Source organism: Miniopterus natalensis, chromosome 3, assembly GCF_054644295.1.
Source record: "Miniopterus natalensis isolate mMinNat1 chromosome 3, mMinNat1.hap1, whole genome shotgun sequence".
Taxonomy (NCBI): Eukaryota; Metazoa; Chordata; class Mammalia; order Chiroptera; family Miniopteridae; genus Miniopterus; species Miniopterus natalensis.
The window spans coordinates 83,926,061-83,945,256 of record NC_142083.1 but is presented as its reverse complement, the minus strand read 5'-3'; the positions used below and the strand labels follow the sequence as shown (position 1 = coordinate 83,945,256).

The following is a 19,196-nucleotide window of genomic DNA, read 5'->3' as shown; positions in this document are numbered from 1 at the left end:
CGACTGGGAATCGAACTGCAATCTCCTGGATCCTAGGTCGAAGCCATATCGGGCGGGGCAAGAGGTTCTTAACTGGGGAAAGTGTCTTACAAATCTGAATTTGCACACTAGTTTCCAGGTTCCGATCAGAATCGTGAGAGCTCAGACTCCTCCCACATAGCCTTTACCACAAGGCCCAGCTCCAGCACCAGGCTCTGACTCACGGAGGCAGGTAGAGGGTTAGAGATAAAAAAGGAAGCTCCAGTGACTTTCCACAGCTTTTCAGGGGTGATCTTTAGACAGAAATGATACCTATGTAGAGACTGAATATGTCATTCACTTATTTAAAAAAAACACACGAGAAAACCAGAATCCTATGAAAATGTTTTTAATTTTCACCTTTTGGAAATACATTTTTTATTTTTATTTCATGATACAAAAATGTTATATATCTAACAACGATTTCTATGAAGCAGCTCTACTGAGGCAGACCCACGAAACTGTCGCCACTGCGATCTGCTGCAACAGAAGCAGGGCTGGTACACGTGGCCTTGCGATGATGTCACACATGCGCACGCACATGCCACCTCCTCCCACACAGACAGACAACCACGTGAAGACACTGACAAGTGAACACAGCATTACACATAAAAACAGAAATTAACAATTTTACTTGTCCTGGGGCAAGAAACTCACATCTTAGGAAAAATAACTCTAAGTAAATATGCCCCAAGGCCCAGGCCTAGGGTAAGCTCCTTTATCGGTAGACATCTTCCTACTGGGAAAATAAGCTTGAAAGCTTCATATTTTCAGGCAGCTAAGATGGGAAGCAGACAGACAGAACCAATTTCTCCACTAGGAGACGGTAACCACGTGCTAGGACTGCCCCAGAATCTGAGCGTGAGGAGACCACGAAACCTCTTGAAGCAGGAAGGAGCTCAACCCCAAACTCCTGGTCACGGCCCCCAAGACTGTCAGCTCTTTCTGCATAGTTCACAGCCGGCACCCCCATCCGGTGGATTCTCACACACACCAATGCATGACAGGAAAGGTTTCACAGGAGCAACGAACAACTGGTTAATAATGCACACCTTAACAGCCTACAGCCGTGCTGAGTGTCAGCAGGCAGTTTACATTAAAAAGGAGGGAAAAAAAGAGCCAGAGAAACAAAAGCTGAGTTTTTTTTTTGGGAGACACACGGTTTTCAGACCCCTCCCACACCACACTCATTAAATACAGTATGGCTTCCAAATGTGCCCGCTGGCTGTCTCCCAGCGACAGCACCGCGACGGGTCTCACTCGGGTCTCGGCTACCACGTGTCAGGAACTTCAAAGAGCGTGGCAGAGCTGTCCGAGACGCCTCCTGGTGGGAAAAGACAAGACAAGATGAACGAGGCGAGGGCAGCACCCGGGGGAGAAGAGAATGGCCAGGGGGGTGGGCAGCTGAGCAGCCACGCGGGAAAGTCCACAGGCGGGTCTTGTCTACGGAGAGCAGCGTCCGGCACACGGAGTGACACCACAGACGCAGCCCGGGGAGGGTTAATGAGGAGCCTCCCGCCCCACTGGGCTGCCTCTGTTCATTTTACAACAGGAGTTCACACGGGGACGCTTGCATCTCCTGGTGGCACACACACCATACTCTGCTCGCCACCAGGCTGGGCACTTGGTTCATTTACTCTTCAGGAAAGCCCCACACGATGGTATAAAATAGCCCCATTTTACAGATGCAAGGAGAGGTTCAGAGAGGCTGAGTGGCTGAGATGGAGCTGGATCCTTTCACAGCACCAAGAGCCCCACCACAGCCCCAGCAGGCCGAGAGTGGAGGGAAGCTGACCACCAGGGGGTCAGAGATCCCAAAAAGGACAAGGAAGCTAATAGCTGTTTCCAATCTCAGCCAACACTGGCTAAGGTCTTCTTGGACTGAAGGAACCAGTTCCATTACAAACAGTTTCAGCCCAGTTAGAAGCCCTTCTTTTCCACCCATGCCACTTTCTGCAACAGGAACAGCACGGATGGGTCAGGGCCTGGAGCACCAGTGTCTGGAGCTGGGTGAGTGGGAGCTGAGTGAGGAAACGGCGTGCTCACATGGAAAGTGCAGTGGGCCAGGCGCTCCTGCACTGCTGGTGTGAGGCCTTATTTAAACCATAACTGCAGGGCTGGCAGGGAAAATGGGCAGAGCCAACCCCAGCTGCTAACACTCCAAGATTTCAAAAGGGAAGAGGTCTTTGATGATGCCTAAAGTGGACAGTAACTCTTAAAAAGAGACGGGGTTCCATGTCCCACAAAGTAGGAAATCGCTCAGCTGGGCCTGGCTTCTGTCAGCGATAGGAATGCCTAAAGGTAACTAGATCTAAACACCTGAAGTAACATGGGAATTTCAGCTAAAATGAGAAGTCCCATTTCTGATCACTTATTGAGATAAAATCCAGAGAGACAGGGTGAGCAGACCTGGAGAGGAGTACTTAGTTTTCCTCACTGTGTTAACATGCAAGTCTTGGGACACTCAATAAAGACTGCAAGACTTCTCCTGTGGCGTGAAGATGGGCTGGAGATGACCCACGTGAAAAAGATCCACATGATCCATTTATAAAAGGAATAAAGATTTTTAAAAACACACACAAAACCCAGAAACACTGCCCTCCCTGGAAAAACTAAATACTGCAGGTGACAGGCATAATTGGCCTGACCTCACTCACACATTCAAACAGTACCTATTGGGAGGGGGAAAATAAACATCAATAAAGGCATTTTATAATTCACATATCAAATAAATAGCAGCCAATTAACCATTATAAAGGTAAAGGCCACAATGCCAAATGTGGGGAACTAAAATAAATCAAAACTAGCCGAGAGGAGGGAAAAAAGATAAATTGCTAAAAGGCTGGATGACTTTGAACAACTCTCACTGCCTCATCTATAAGATGGACTAACTACTTTATGCCACATAGGACTCGGATACAGCCAAGTCCCTGGCACAGTTTTTCAGGGGACTCATTTTCACAGCCCTGTTTTACTGGCGTGCAAAGAATTATTCAGGAACAATTTTTCTTTTTAAAACAGATACTTGAGGACATTTGCCTCCTGCTATGCTAGACCCCAATTCATACCTTGTATTACATACAAAGATTAACTCAGAATGGATTATACACCTAAATATAAAACCTAAAACTTCTAGAAGAAAACATAGGAGAAAATATTTGCACTCTTGAGTCTGGCAAAGATTTCTTAAATACGACACCAAAGGCACACTGCAAGAAAAAACTGATAAAGTGGATTTTGTTAAAATTTGGGGGCATGCAGGAGGCAGCTGATCAATGTTTCTTTCTCACATGGATGTTTCTCTTGCTCTCCCTTCCTCTCTCTCTGGGGAAAAAAAAAAAGGGGGAAGCAAAACATTAACAGAGTATCAAGTAACTTTCTATTTTTTTTCACTTTACAGATTTTCCTAGTGAGCACATTATTTTTATTAACCAAAACAACAAAAGAAATTAAAAAGTGGTCAACACAATAGGTGATTATTTCTGCTTATTTACCTTTCAACTAACTAGAGTGGAGAAGGAGGAACTCCGAGAGTTAAGACATCTCTTCCCTTAGGAGAATCCAAAATGGAATTTAAAAACTACATAGTTCACTGGAAATGTGCCATCGTATAAATCTCTACAGAGTGGAATTCTGTATTCGGAAAGGTCCTTTGGGGTGCCATATAAAGTTTTTAACTAGGAAATGGTCCAAGGGGCCTGGTGACTGGGTGGTTTTCCCCACCCAGCAGGTGGAGCTCACCCTGGATGGCTTATGGGGGCCCCAGAGGGTTGCCAGGAGGAACAGGGAAGCACAAAAATGCACTGAGCAAACTGCCCCATTGCCCAGCCCAACACACACCTCACTTTCCACATTCAGGCTGGAAACCACACTTTAACTGAGTAATTAAAAAGCTCCTTGGGAGGTCTCTAGACTTTCCTAGCCTGATTGCTCAGGTGACCCACAGCAGCAACCGCAGATCTCGTTTCTGACTCTAAGGAGACCTGTAATAGCACGAGGAGATTGCTACTCGATGGAGATTCTAGGTTTTTATATTCTGGCCCTGTGGGTTTGAGCTTGAAAAGTTCAGCAGATTAGTCAAAACTCCAAAGAAACCCACGGTTCTGGGCAAACAGTTAAAGGTCTAATGTGTTGTGTTTTAAATGCAAGGGGGAGAAAGACTTGGACCAACATTCTATCATATGACAGACGGTCAATAGGAAGGGTCAATGGCTCTTGGCATTCCTCCGCATCCGCTGCCCACAGGGTGCGGACAGAACCTCCAGCCATCGGACTGCATTGGAACTGTGAGCAGCCAGCCTGCTCAGTGTCGGGCCACTCCTGTCGGCCTGTAGGCGAGGCTGCGGTTTCTCCAGGCCCTGCGGACACTCCACCTAGTCAGCAAGAACCAGTGTGCTATGGCAGCCCACCCATTAAACACCGCCTGGGGAACATTTCCCAGAGAAAGTTTATTCCAGCATAAATGGAATAGAGAACTGTTTTCCTTTATGTACCAACAGGGGATGCACCTTGAGTTCCTTAGAGGAAACGTACATAGCACTATCAATCTGCACGAATCGTAATAAATATAAAAGAAGGGGGCTTACATTACGTATTTGCTTCCTGAAAATAGGATAGGAACAGCAAAGCCCAAGAGAAAAATATTTACTAAGTACATAATATGTACATAAAACAGAAGCTCCAAACGGAAGCGGTCACTTGGAGTTTCCTTTTTTTTTTTTTTGGTTAATCTTCACCTGAAGGTATTCTCTCCAGTTTTTTTTGTTTTTTTTAGAGAGAGTAGAAGTGGAGGAGGGAGGGGGAAGAGAAAGAGAGAGAGAAACATCAATGTGAGAGAGACACACGGACTGGCTGCCTTCCTACATGGGCCCCAACTGGGGCCAGAGATCAAACCTGCAACCCAGGTATGTGCCCTTAACTGGGAATCGAACCCACAACCCTTTGCTGGCAGGCTGACGCTCTAACCCCTGAGCCACACCAGCCAGGGTGGTCGCTTGGACTTTTATCACATGACTTCATCATTTGAAAGTTCAGGTTGGTAGTTGTTTCTGATCCAGAACAGCTGCCAGAAATTCACACCTTTGAACATAAAGAACCGTTTGCTTCCTCTGGTGCCATGTGTGAGCTCCGGGTCAGACAGTCCTCACCCCCACCCCGGCTGTATCTGACTTGGGCAGTTGATAACGCTCTGAGCCTTGGTTTCCTACAGAAATGGAATATGAATACCTTATCAGGTTTTTCTAAGGACTAAACAAGGTAACAAAGGACTTTCCTAGTACAACGCCTGGTATATTATTTAAACTTAAATAGTAATTTGGGTCATTTTGTTATCTAGAAAGGGGTCTAATACTTAACTCTTCATGTACCTTAGATATTAAAATGTATAACTAAGGAAAATGGGACTGTTTTGTGTGGGGTTTACTGAGCATCCTTTGTCCTAGGATTGCCACGGTACACAACATTCTATGGTCTTACTTTTTGCTAGGTCCTCCTTGGAAAAGAGAAAATTCCCTATAGATGAAGCCTTGTCTTTTATGGTTTTCATGCCCTCACTGACAGTGCTGGGCACGCCACACACCTTTGTGAATCCCCTGAGTACCTCTCAAAATACTCTCCCAGTAGAAGAGGCCAGACTTGACGCCTTAACCTGTCTCTGTAGGACACTTTTCCACCCGTACCAGACTATCACAGTTCCAGCCGTTGCCCATGAATGGCCTTCACAGCTCTGGGACATGAGAGTTGAACACAAATCCTTCACAAAGGCTGAACTTGGTCCTCTCACTATCACAGGACCTTATTAAAGTGACCAAGCAATCAAAGTTGGTTGATTCCACAGCTTCAGCACCTGATCGCTTGACCTACATCCTGCTAATACTGTAAGAACTAAATGCTTACAACAAACCAACAGGAAAGGATCCATTAGACTTCTACCCTGGCCCTGCCGGAAGGTCTAACTCGGTGAGTGGTGCTCCAGAAGAAAGCTCAATTCTCTCAAGTTCTCTGCTTCAATTCAAAGTTGTCAAGGTATTTCTCTCTCTCTTTTTTTAGCAGAACTGACAATGAAGTACAAAATCTATCATTTTTTTGGTTCATATCTTGTGGCAGTGACACTTTACTGTCAATGGGAGAGGAAGAAAAAAACCTATTTTAATGACGGTATTATAAATTCAAACCCCCAAATAACTCACATGAAGTTTTCACTTAAAACGATGAAAGTTATAAAAGGAGCTAATCTATTAATGCAGTCTATTATTAGGTATTTTAATACCTTTAAGATTATGCTGAGATAGAAAAAAAAAACCCTGAAATCTTGTCCCTGAGAAGTAATAGATAAGCTGAAAAATTCAAAAGAGAACAAGATATGAAGGAAAGGAATAGAGGAGGGAGCCTCCCCCAATCATGCTTAGAGTGATCTCTAAGTCATACTAACACTTAATATTTAACACGTTGAACAGGTACAATCAGCAGTGGTAACAAGGTATCACATATGAAGGCTAAGTATGTTACAGATTAAAAACTCCACTACTTATTTTAAGGAAAAAAAGAGATACATATAAAGGGAGACACCCTGATTCAAGGAGAAGAGCTGGAATATTCAATTCAGGCTTCAACTAAGAGTTTAACGTTTTCAGTTAAGTTAGGTGTCAGCAGACTGTACAAAAAGCTTATGCGACATTTTGCTGCTTCTTTGATTTCATTAATATTAATGAGATGCAGAGAACTCCCTATAGTTAGATTGGGCCACATGCAAAAACAGGAATGAACTGAAATACAAGTTCCTAACTTGGGTATGAATCAAGTTCCACTGCTTTACTACCTTTCTTTGGTTTGGTTGTTGGTTCTGCTCACCAGGATGACTGTCAGGATGTAAGAGGTAAAGGACAGGAATAATGGCAGATAGGTCGGTGGCCTCTTATCCCGAGTAGACAATACGAAACTGTGCTTACAAGCACCGGCTTTCTTATACGGCAGAATTAAGGGCTCTGTGACCCTGGGCAAGTCAGTAATTCTTTAGGCCTCTGTTTGCTTAATTGTAAACCGGCCCATGATGACTATCTCAGATATTTACATGAAAGAATTTCTGTTAAGCATTAGGTGTCATGCTGGATCCTTGGCAAGCAGTCAGTCAGCAGCCGCTGTAATTGCCGTCACTGTGACTGGTGCCTCACCAGGTCATGGCCGGATCTGACAAGCAGGCCCCTTCCTCCCTCACACTCCGGCCGTGTATTGGGTCTGGGCACGAGAGCTGAGTTAGGCCATGGACCCTCCATAGCGTGTCTGGGTGACAGAGAGGACGTGTGTTTCAGCTTCAGGTGGGCTGAGGCTCACCTCCTGGGTCTGCTTCTTATTAGCAATTACATGGACCTGCAAGTGTTTCTCCACCTCTCTGAGCCCAGACACCTGCATTGTTGAAAGAAGGATGACAATTCCCTATGTCTAGGCTGTTGTAAGAACGAAATTAAATAAGGAGAGAAAAAGACTCCTACTACAGCATCTAGCACATAGTAAGCTCACAGCATGTGCTAATTTCCTGTTTCCTTTGCTCCTTATATAATTCTGCTTATGAGAGCAATCCAGGCTGCCTGGGTTTTCGTGGGAACAGTGAAAACTCTGCTACTGAAAATAACATGTGTAGGAGTAGGCCTCTGTGCAAATTTAAATGTACATTTAAAATCTGGAGGCTACTTTAAGCACATCAGCAAAACCTCTAACCTATGGAGGAGAGAGAGAAGATACCAAAATGGACTAACCATCTTTAACCAGGAGGCCCCCACCAAGTCTTCTCTTCCAAGAGCCAGGACTTTTAAGGGATTCTTCAAATTCAATTAAACTGGTCCTAAAAACACCTGGTCCCACAGAAGGCCACATGGGCCTTGCTACCAATAGAAGCCCTGCTATAATCTCTCCCACAAAATACGAGTTTCTAGAGCCCCGAAGAGCACACAACTTTAGAAATAACCGATACAAACCTGCTGGTGAAAGATCCTTCTTCATTCTTTTAAATTTCTTGGTCTTTTTCCTTCCCTCGGAGGGGGGTTCTACACAGGAATCTGTCTGCTCAAGCTCAAGGTCAGAAATCTCTCCCGACATGCTGGCCTCCAAGCCAGCCTCTGCTTGACTGAGACTCCGCTTTCTCTTTCCTCCTGTGCTGGCGGCTGTGGGACTGAAATGCAAACAGTGGGACAACATGAAAGGTGTTAAGAGTAACAGGAAGACTAGCCTATAAAAATACTTTAATACTCTTAATTCTATTAACACTTAACTAGCAATCAACAGCATCGGCAGCTACTGCCTGTGTGTGTTAGTTAAGACCTTATTATGAACTGAAGTCTAAAAGTTTACCCAGGACAAGCTTATTCAGAAGGAAGATCTACATTATGCTTGTGTAGAGATATATGCAAATCTAAGCTCCTCTTAGTGCTTACAGGATAAATTTTTAAAGACAAGCCCTGGTCTCTATTTTGGTAGAGCTACTATAACGAAATAATCTTGATTACTTTAAATCAGCAGCTAGTATTGTTACCTTCATGACTACCTAATGGATACACGGCAGAACGGAAGGAATCGTGAGTCAGTTATCACACTGCTCATGCATCTGAATACAGTTACAGGGCATACCCCACCTTCCTATAATTCCAAAAAAGTGCCAAATTTATAATTAAACCTGGCTTCATTTTTTAAAGCTTTACAGGATTGGACATATTGAATTAAATCAGATTATATGTCCCAATTTTTCCTTAAGAAAATATGTTCCCTGAAATATAACTTGTTAAAAACAGAGACCACATGGCCAATGTGAGTCCTGTCTCTTCTAAATGAGTCTTATAAATAGATTTTTTTATTATAGCCCCCAAGTTATGAAAAGCATAAAAAAAATCAAGTCATTCCACTTCGAACATTCTCCTACTTAAGCCTTCTTCCAAAGTGGACACTTCACAATGTTATATATAAAAAACTCTGGCTACCTACCCAATTATGTAGTATTCTGGTCAGGACTGTATAACCTGAATGCAATCATAAAGAAACATCATACAAACCCAAATGAAAAATACTTTATTGAAAAAACACGTATGGGGGGCTGGTGTTCTTTAAAAATGTCATAAAAAAAGACTAAAGAGGCAGGAAAGCTAGATGGCACATATTATATAGACTGGAGCTTAGACTGGATCATAGACTGAATCTTATACTGGAGGGGAAAAAGCTAACAAAATCATATTAGATCAAATAATAAAACAGGTATAATCAGTAGGTTAAATATTAGATCAATGTTAAACTACTGAGGTTGGTAAGGTCCTCTCAAACAGTTAAAAAAAAAAAATAGTATTGGAGGTGGGGGTTTGGCAGGGAGATGGAGAGAGAAAGGAGACAGGGAAGGAGAGAATGCAATACAGAGGATATGTGTACAGTAAGCCCTCAGTTAACCACTTCGATCGGTTCTGTGACTTTAAACTGATGTACAATGAAATCAATTTTACCACAGGTTAATTGATATAAACAGGAGTTAAGTTCCAATGGCATCTCATCAACGTTACAATGAAACAACATAGAACAAAATGATGAGGTCCTGCCATATCCAGATAGAGAGAGGGAGGAAGAGAGAGCATGTGTACACAAAGCAAAAAACAAATGCAGCAGTGTGTTAATAGATGTTTCTGTATAAAGAGTATATATATGCATTATCTTCGTAATAGCATTAGATAGGACAAGGGTCTCAAGGTCTGGACAGTTTTAAATGTTATTCTTGCTAAATGTTAAAGTGTAGCACAGTATTTTGTAGATGCAACTGTAAAGAGAATGAGCTTGACAGGACTCAACCACATAAGCGCAGCAAACTGCAAAAAAACAAATCAACATGTAATTGACAAAATAGTGTATATAAACAATGGCTAACCCTCCCTTCAAAGAGCTTTGGATAGGAATCCCCTTTCTCCTTCCCTTGCTGCAAGTAAATAAAAGTACCTTGCAACAACCACATCTCATTCTTGAATAAAAACCCCCAAGCGATGAGCCCCCTGAGTTCGGTGACAATATTTGTGTGACTTTTTTAAAGTTTGAAATTATTTTCAAGTTAAAAGCAAAAAACATTATCGAGAAGCATAATGTGTAACAAGAAAAAGTAAATTTCATTGAATATCTTCTCAGACCTTCTGGGACACAATCTAGGACTGAAGTGCGTGTGTGTTGATACACAACTAATAAATATATTGTCAACCTATTAATACAAGAAAGGGGATACCTTGACCATTAACAAAATGTCTCATTTGATACAAATGAACATCAATCCAGCCACCCTGGCTCACACCCTCAGTCAGCACCTGTCCCTTTTTGGTCTTCAATGCCTGAGCCCTTCTCCTTCAGAGAAACTCATCCCCTCATTAATTAGCATTCCACCCCCTTAATAAGTGCCTCCCCTGGGCCACCCTCAAACAGCCTCCAGTCCTACCCATTTTATTTCTACCTACCAGCAGCCCAGCTCTTTCCTCACCCACTGCTATTGGGGGCCCTCCCTATCTTGCCCCAGACTCAAAACAGGATCCTAATTGGCCAGTCTCCCTCTCCTCTTCTTTCCAGTCTCTCTTCCCCTTCAAAGCCACTCCTTCCAATGTTGCCAAACTTCTTCCAAAGCAGAAATTTGATCAAGGTGTTCCCAGCTAAAAAACATCTATGGCTCTCCACTACAAACCTAAATTTAAACTGCTTGGAATCACTGTCATCTGGGTCCCAATCTGCTTTTCTAGCCTTATCTTCCACTAGGCAGTCGAGGTGCAAATATAACATACATTGGCCTTAATGAATTCCATTACATGCACATTCCCATATATCCACCATCCCTTTAGAGAGTTTATCAGTGCCAGTATTGCCTATATTCCCCATTCCAGTGTCGCTGTTTGTGACAAGTCCCTAATGCCCATCTCTTCCTGCTCAAACACCACTAGCCTCGAGAATGTTCCCCAGTTTCTCTGCCTAGTGTTCCCTTCCGTCCATGCTCCCCATAACACTCAGTTTGTCTGTCTCAAGGGGGCTTTAAGTCACCCACCATTTATAATAAACAAAAATTGGGAATAATGCAGGTGTCCATCAACAGGAGAATGGAAAAAATAAACCGTGCTGCATACATACAATGAAATACAATTCAGCATTCAACAGCAAGGAACTACTGAGATTTATAAAAACATGGATGAAATATTCTAAGTGAATAAACCCTTAACAGACAAGAGTGGGTATTTCATAATTCACTTATATGAAATTCCAGAAAAGGCTAAATTAATCTATGGAATTCAGAAGAATGGCAGGGGTGGTGGAGGGGCAGATAGGGCTTGACTAGGGGAACATGAGGGGACATTCTGAGGTGATGTTAATGCTCTTTCTTTATAGGAGTATGCTTTTGTCAAACACCAGGTGGATAGTCTCTAAACATGGGATTGACTGCTTTAATTTTAGCATTAACTGGCAAATGATTTTGTAGGAATTTGCTGGAGTATACTGTTTTTATCCTAACCATAGGTTCCTGCGACATTTTTGCCCAATAAGGCCCATGAATCTGTAAGGTTCCTCTCCACAAACATCTGAGAGTCTACTGTGCTTCAGAGACTATGCTAGAATCTTGCCTCTGGAAGTTTCTTTTTTTTATATAACTTTTAAGTTTACAAAGCATTTTCATACATTCTCTCAATTAATTTGGAACATATTTCTTAGTTCCTAATCTGTAGTTTCTGCTTTCAAATAAGAATCCTTTGCTTTCTAAGAAGGGCTATTATTTATGGGACATCCTGCCTGAGAAAGCCCTCGGATATGTCTGAAATAATGCATTTCATATGTTTGCATACTGTGGACCCTGAGAAAGATACCTACTAAAAAGGGTTCCTGGTGGCTAACTGGGCTCAAATTTTTAAAAACGGTGCCTAGCAGTTATTACTATGCAGGGGCCTCTCATAGAAACTGCACTTCCGGAGATACCTGCACTGAACTGCCAGCCCGCCCTGTGTTCCTGCCGCCCTTAGGAAGGAGCTCCTGGGATCCTGCTGCAACCAACAGGACTGAGGCTCTCCCCATCCAACCAGAGCTGCACAGCTGAAGCCCCATCAACATCCTCACTAACGATCAGAGTAGCTCTATTTTGATCAATCAGGAAAGTGTCTTTTGGACCAAACTGTGAGGATCTGAAGTCCTCATTTGCATGAGGACAGACCAATCAGGGGCCAAGGGTGGGTACTTCTGTCTATATAAGCCAGCTCTCCTCTGGCTCTGAGGGCCCGTTTTCCCTTCCCTCCGAAGACTGCATTTCCCCCCCGTGGAGGGGGCCTGGCTCCAGAGCCGCCTGGCCCCAGGGCTAGCTCACAGCCATGCTGTATCACAGTTGAGCTGTTTAGCACTGAATAAAGTTTCCTTTTTCACTGCACCCCTATTTCAGGATTCCTGTTGGCACTGATTTGGCACCAACGCCCATCGGTTGACAATATGCATTTGTATATATATGTATGTAATATCCACAGTAACATAAAATGTTCTCAACTATCATTCTCTAATAAAAATAAAAGCTATGATTATATCCCATATAGCTTAACTAAAGCAGTTTTGGATCACAAGTTTCTATCATGCATTAAAAACTAGATATATGAAGTGCTACCTTTAATATTTTAATTCTTTAAACATTTTTAAGATACAGTTGTTTGTGTGCGTGTGTGTATTACGTATAGACATTCTCAATACATATATGTTAATAAGATATTTTTGTACGAATTGACTTCAAAGGTCAAAAATCAAAATAAGATCAGGCAAAACAACCTCCCATTAGTCTGAGTTCATTTTGCATGCAAACTTACAATGCACGAAGTGAGCCATTTTACAAGGAATATGAAGAACACTGTTAAATCCATATTATTAACAATGCAGCAACTACATACAAATTCTGCAAGATTCTCCATTAACTTCTTCATTTTAGCAGAAAAACTGTTTGTTAATAGAAAGTTCACATTCACAAGCTCCTTCAATAAAACCATAAAAATCTATCTGCTCCATGAAATTTCTCCCTTTTATTTTTTTTAATGTTTTTTTATTTTAGAGGGAGAGGGGGAAACATTAATGTGAGAGAGAAACATCGATCAGCTGCCTTCCCCACAGGGGATCCAGCCCACAACCTGGGCATGTGCCCTGACAGGGGATCGAACCTGTAACCTTTCGGAGCCCAGGACGATGCTCAATCAGCTGAAACACACCAGTCAGGGCCCCTTTATTTTAAATTAAGGTATTATTTACACGCAATGAAATTCACACATTTTAAGTGTACAGTTTGGTTAATTTGGGGAATTGTATATAACCATGTATGCACTACTACAATCAAGATACAGAATAGTTCCCTTTTTCAAAGGCCCCACCTCCTAATATCATTGCACTGGGGTTAAGACTTCAACATGAATTGGGGAGGGGGGGCGCGGAAGGGGGAAGAAATGCAATTCAGTCCACAACACAAGGTCACTAAGATTTTATTAGTTTCAATCCTCACATTTAGATCTATAAGTCATTTTAAGCTCATTATATATGTGGTGTGATATAACAGTGGAAGTTTATTTTTTTTACATACCATTATCCAATAGTTTTAGCACTATTTGTTGGCAAAACTAACCTTTAGCTATTGGATCACCAGCAGCTTTGTCAGAAAATTTTAATTTTCCAAATTCCCAACAGTTATTAATCTTCAGGATTTGATAACAAGAAATAAAAATTCCCAAATCATCAATTATTCTACATATTTTAATCGCACTTTATTATGTCTTTTTAAATAATAATGAGTTATCATAAAACAGTGACTCACTTTTCTGTGATAGGGTTATATTAAAAGTTTTAGGGGGTGGTTTGGTAAAGTAAGATATAAGAAAAAGTACATGAGTTATTATGAACCAATATACTGTGAAAAAATTATATATTTCAATAAATAATCTCTACCTGATATACACACTTAGTAACAGAAAATTAAAAGATTAAAACATTAGCACCAAAGAGATGCCCAATAAATATCATTTAAACATTAAAAGATGTCATAAATAGTTAATATTTAAAAGTTATTCTCAAAGAGATTTTAAACCACACAAGTTTTAATTGCTAATATTTGTCTTGTGACAAACATTCCAGATATAAAAGAGTTTCTTTCACATTGCGCTAATGTGGGTCAAATTGTTCTGAGTGTGTCCAAAGCTAATACAAATTGGGCGTTAGACTACACATTGCTTCATATAAGCTCATTTCCTTTTTGTAGAAATAGAAATATTTTGTCTGCTTGCCTTGATTTTGGTCTTGCTGTTAAAACTGATATTGCTTGTCCTAATTCATATTTTAGATCAGCTTATTTCACACTGGAGTATTCCACAGTGATATTTACAACTTGTCTTTGTGTTTCTTCTGCAAACGTATTTACAGAGAACAGTAGCTTACAGCAAATATTTAAACACTGAAACGCCATTGGATTCTGTTGTAAGATAATGTAACATTCTGATATCCTAGAGCAAGGTTAACAGCACTACTACACAGAAACATGTTTCAAAATTGCCAATTTAAGGACAGCTTCCAAAACTTATTATTTCTTGGAACAAGACTTACAGGGTTTTTATAAAGTATACTAATGTGTATAAATTCATTAACATATTTTTATTGATAAGAATGACTCGCTGTTAGCAGATAGGGCCACAAACACACACTTCTAACACAGCGAGAGTGATAGGCAAGAATGATTAATTTGATTGTGGCCCCTTCTACATCCTTTCTCTAGTCCTGGCTTTAGAAATGTTGACCTTAACCTCTGATGTTGATTCCACTCCTGTTTTCAACTTCATGTCAGTGGATTCCTTTGAACTAGTAATGCTTATGTTGATGGTTAAACTTTAATTCCCACAGATTTTTTTTTTCCTTTATCCTGATTTCTCAACTGATTATTCCCACAATTTGGAGTAACACACAAATGTCCCTGAAAATGCCAGGAAGGAATTCCTGCATGAAAGCACTTTTGGAAATCAACTGACCACACATGTTTTGCTTTTTTTCTGGACTATTCTGTTTCATTATCTATTTGTCTTTCTTTATGGCAGCACCACCGTGTCTTTATTTCTGTAGCTTTATAGTAAGTCTTAAAGATAAAGTTAAGTTCTTTCGTTGGTTGGGAGGTTCATGCTGCTGGAAAAAATATCAGCCACCTCTCATTTCCAGGGGCTGCCCAGTTTTAAAATTCTCTCCTTTTGAAACTTGTATATGCCCATTTGAAGCTGAGCATGTGTTTTCTTTCCCATTTTACAGACAAAAAAAGCTCATCCTCAGAATAAGTGCCTTCCCCTAGGTCATAAGTTAAGTAGATCTGAGATTGTCCTCCAAGTCCAGTGCTTTTTGCATAGCCTCCCTTCCCACCCACATCGCTCCAGAAAGGGACCCCCTCAGAAAGGCTTTCCCTGACCCCGAGGAGCCCAAGCAGCCCCTCTCCCTGTAGCATTCATCCTCTACTTTCTGCTTCCCTTCTAAAACTCATCTCTGCCTGTGCTTTTTATTTATTTCTCTCTCTCTGCCACTAGAATGCAAGTTCTGAGAGAGCAGGATCTCACACTCATTGTTGACCATGGGGTCCTCAGCACCTGGCACATAGCCTTATAGAGCAAGTCCTCTGCAATCAAGGCTTGTTGAATGGATGAAATAAGTGGATGCTTCCCCCCAAAAGCAACAGGGTAAGTGACAAACAACAAGTTGCTTATTTCGTCCTGAATTATATATAATATTAACATGATTTACATTTTGGTATACAGCTAACTTCCCCAGTCTGGATAACACCATATTTCCTACTAGACGTAAGTAAGGGAAAGAGGGAATGTCCCACTATACAAACCAACTCACACAGCAAAGTGAACTGGAAAAATCTGGGGAAGTGGGAGCTAGAAAATGCATCTTCATTGTTTTCACAAACTCATGCTGAATTCAAATTCCACAAGCATGACTGCTTCTGTGTTTTCAGGCCTGATCTGGGTGAATGAGGCGAGGACATTGGATAGCCTATGCCTTGGAGATTGCTGATATCTGTGACTATTATTTCTAATAAGAAATTTTATTTCAAAGAGCAAAATTAAACATTAAATAAGCTCTATCTGTTTGATAGCTACTCAAGTAATAAAGAACATCTTTTGTGGAATGGGAGTTTGTGGGGTATGTGTGGGGGGGAAGGAGAATGTTATATATGTGAGTATGTGCTCAAATCCTAGGTATAAAGTTGACTTGCAAATGTGAGATTGGCCTACGTGAGAGAAAAACTGGTTCTGGGTTACAAAGAATCAATGGCATTCAATTATAAATACTTTTTACAAGAACTTGGTTTGAATAAACAATTCCCTATTGCTAACTCACTTTAATTCAACATAGAAAAGATTAATTGATAACAAACATGACGGAAATTAATACTAATTCCTAAATTAAGAACTTACACTCAACATACAATTAATTAAAGCTGAATACAGAACATCTGAAATTTTCAGAAGCTAGTATGAATTTTACTTTGTACTAAAATTTAACCTTGATTCTGATGAAAGTATTTGCTAATGAAACCAGTAATGTAATCAAAGTTATAGGAGGGAAAAAATAGCAACTCCTCCCATATCAAAAGCTCAACTATTTCATAAAATAAACTGCTTTCAAAATTTTTCCAGGAAATTAAACATAACCAATCAAACACATATTTATTTGTAGAGATATATAAATATCTTCATAAAAGCACACAGAACAGGAGAAGCAGCATCATAAACTGGAATGTTAGCTCACTTTGGAGATGACAAGTAGGGAGAAGAGTGCTGAAGAACTTTGCATAGATCAGGAAACCAAAATCTAAGTGCTCTGTAAAAGGCTGATTCACCCAATAGAGCCCTGCAAAGTCTCAGCAAATAACAAGCACCAGATTTCTGAAACAAGCAGATAATAAGGACTGGCACTATGTTGACAGGGAGAAAGGCTGGACTAGGATCCCCACCCCATCCCTGGGAGACCAGGTCACTGGTATTCCTCCAGGCCAGCAGGAGTTGGGCAGGAAGTTGCGTTTGGAGAAGGTGATCCTCTCACAGTGGCACCGGGTCCAGTAGTGGAGACTGGCAGTGAGTGGAGAAATAAGAACTAGTGTGGAAGGTAGCATACTGATAAGTGAGGCCTCCGGCTTCCTTCTGCCCATCAGTACCCAAAACACCACAGCAGTCAGGCCTATCTGCCCCAAGCTATACATTAATCTCTGATAAAACCTGAATCATCAAATTTAATACTGAATGCTTTCCCCCTAAAATCACAAACAAGACACATATGTTGGCTCTCACTGCTCATATTCAACACTGTTCTAGAAGCTGTAATCAATGCAGTAAGTCAAGAGAAAGAAAAAAAATTCATACAGTCCTTTGGACAGGGAGAAATACAATTATCTTTTTTTGCAGATATGATTGTCTAAACAGAAAAATACCAAATAGTCTATGAAATGTTATTAGAACTAATAAGAGAATTTAGTACGGTCCAAGGATATAGGGTCAAAATATACAAATCAATTTTATTTTTTATATTAGCAATGAACTGAAAATTGAATTAATTAAAAAACATATGATTTAAAGAGCATCAAACAGCAAAATACTTAGAGACAACTCTAATAAAACATATGTAAAATTTGTATGCTTAAAACTATAATAAACTAATGAGAGAAATGAAAGAAAGCCTAAATAAACAAAAAGATATACCACATCCATGGATTGGAAGACGCAAGATACTTAAGATGTTAATTCTTCCCAAATTGATCTATAGATTCAACACAATCCCAGAGTCCTAGCAGGCTTGTAGAAATCAACAAGCTGACTCTAAACTTTTTGTGGAAAAATGAAGGATTTAGAATAAACATTTTTTTTTTTAAAAAAGAATAATAAGATTGCAGGATTTACTATCTGATTTCAATACTCATTATAAATATAATACTCTAGACAGTGTGGTACTGGTAAAAGGATAGACATATAGATCAATCGAACAGAATAGAGTCCAGAAATTTTATACACACATGCACGCACACACTTCCCCAACTGATTTTTGACAAAGGAGTCAAGGTAATTCAGTAGAGAGAAAAACGGTCTTTTGAAATAGTGGTGCTCAACAAATGGACATGTATATGTAAAAAATGAACTTGTACTCATGCTTCACACTGTATATAAAAATCAATTCAAAATAGATCGTATGTCTAGACATAAAACAAAAACTATGAAACTGATAGGAAAAAAGATGAAAAAAATCTTTGTGAACCTAGTTTAGGCAACAATTTCTTATGTAGATCATAAAAAGTATAAGCCATAAAGAAAAGCATAAGCCCCAGAGAAAAGATATAATTACAAAGCCAACTTTTCACTTCATCACTCTATAGAGATAAACCATTAATAAGATCTGCCTTCACACCCAGAGCTTATCACCCCTTTTTAATTCATTCTTAAGTAATAGACAGCCAAAATTAGCCAAATATTTGAAGAAAGCCTTCAACATGAGAGACAAAATCCAAAACAGACCAATATGCAGACAGAAAAAATTATGAGGAAACAGAAACAATGTTAGGAACTAAGGAAAACTTAAAAAACTACAGGCAATCCTTGCTTTGCACATACTATTGGACCAAAAAAATGACTGGGCAATCACCCATATCTGCATGTCAGTGGATAAACAGAAAAATCAAGAAGTAACAATAAGTATATTACTACTTGGAAAAACAGGTAAATATCAGAAGAAAGTTGAAAGTGATTGCCTCTGAGGGACAGGATGGAAGTGGGAGGGGACTGCTGCTTTTTATTATAAACTTTCTTATATCATTTGGCTTTTAAAAACAACATTCATGTATTTCATTGAAATATTTTTTTTAATTAAAAAAAATTTTTTTTAAATACCTTTATTGATTTCAGAGAGAGGAAGGAAGAGGGAGGGACAGAGAGAGATATAGAAACATCAATGATGAGTCATTGAACGGCTGCCTCCTGCACGGCTGCTGCTGGGGATTGAGCCTGCAACCCGGGCATGTGCCTTGACCGGGAATCGAACCCTGATCTCCTGGATCCTAGGCCGAGGCTCAACCGCTGAGCCATGCCCGGCCAGACTCATTGAAATATTTTAAAAGAAAAAATGTCAAGAACTTCACTGACTGTGAAAAGCTACCA

At 40.5% G+C, this 19,196-nt stretch overlaps 1 protein-coding gene across 2 annotated transcripts in view; it reads right to left on the bottom strand.

Annotated features, from left to right (window-relative positions):
- Positions 1-351: 351 nt before the first annotated feature.
- PARN (poly(A)-specific ribonuclease) overlaps positions 352-19,196 on the bottom strand; it is a 138,790-nt gene continuing 119,945 nt past the window's right edge. For both annotated transcript variants that reach the window (XM_016196223.2, XM_016196224.2), the window contains 2 exons: positions 7,989-8,182; positions 352-1,342 (listed from right to left, as the gene is read on the bottom strand). In XM_016196223.2, the coding sequence (XP_016051709.1) occupies positions 1,290-1,342; positions 7,989-8,182 (247 nt within the window). In that variant the 3' untranslated portion in view covers positions 352-1,289. The remainder of the gene's footprint in view (positions 1,343-7,988; positions 8,183-19,196) is intronic.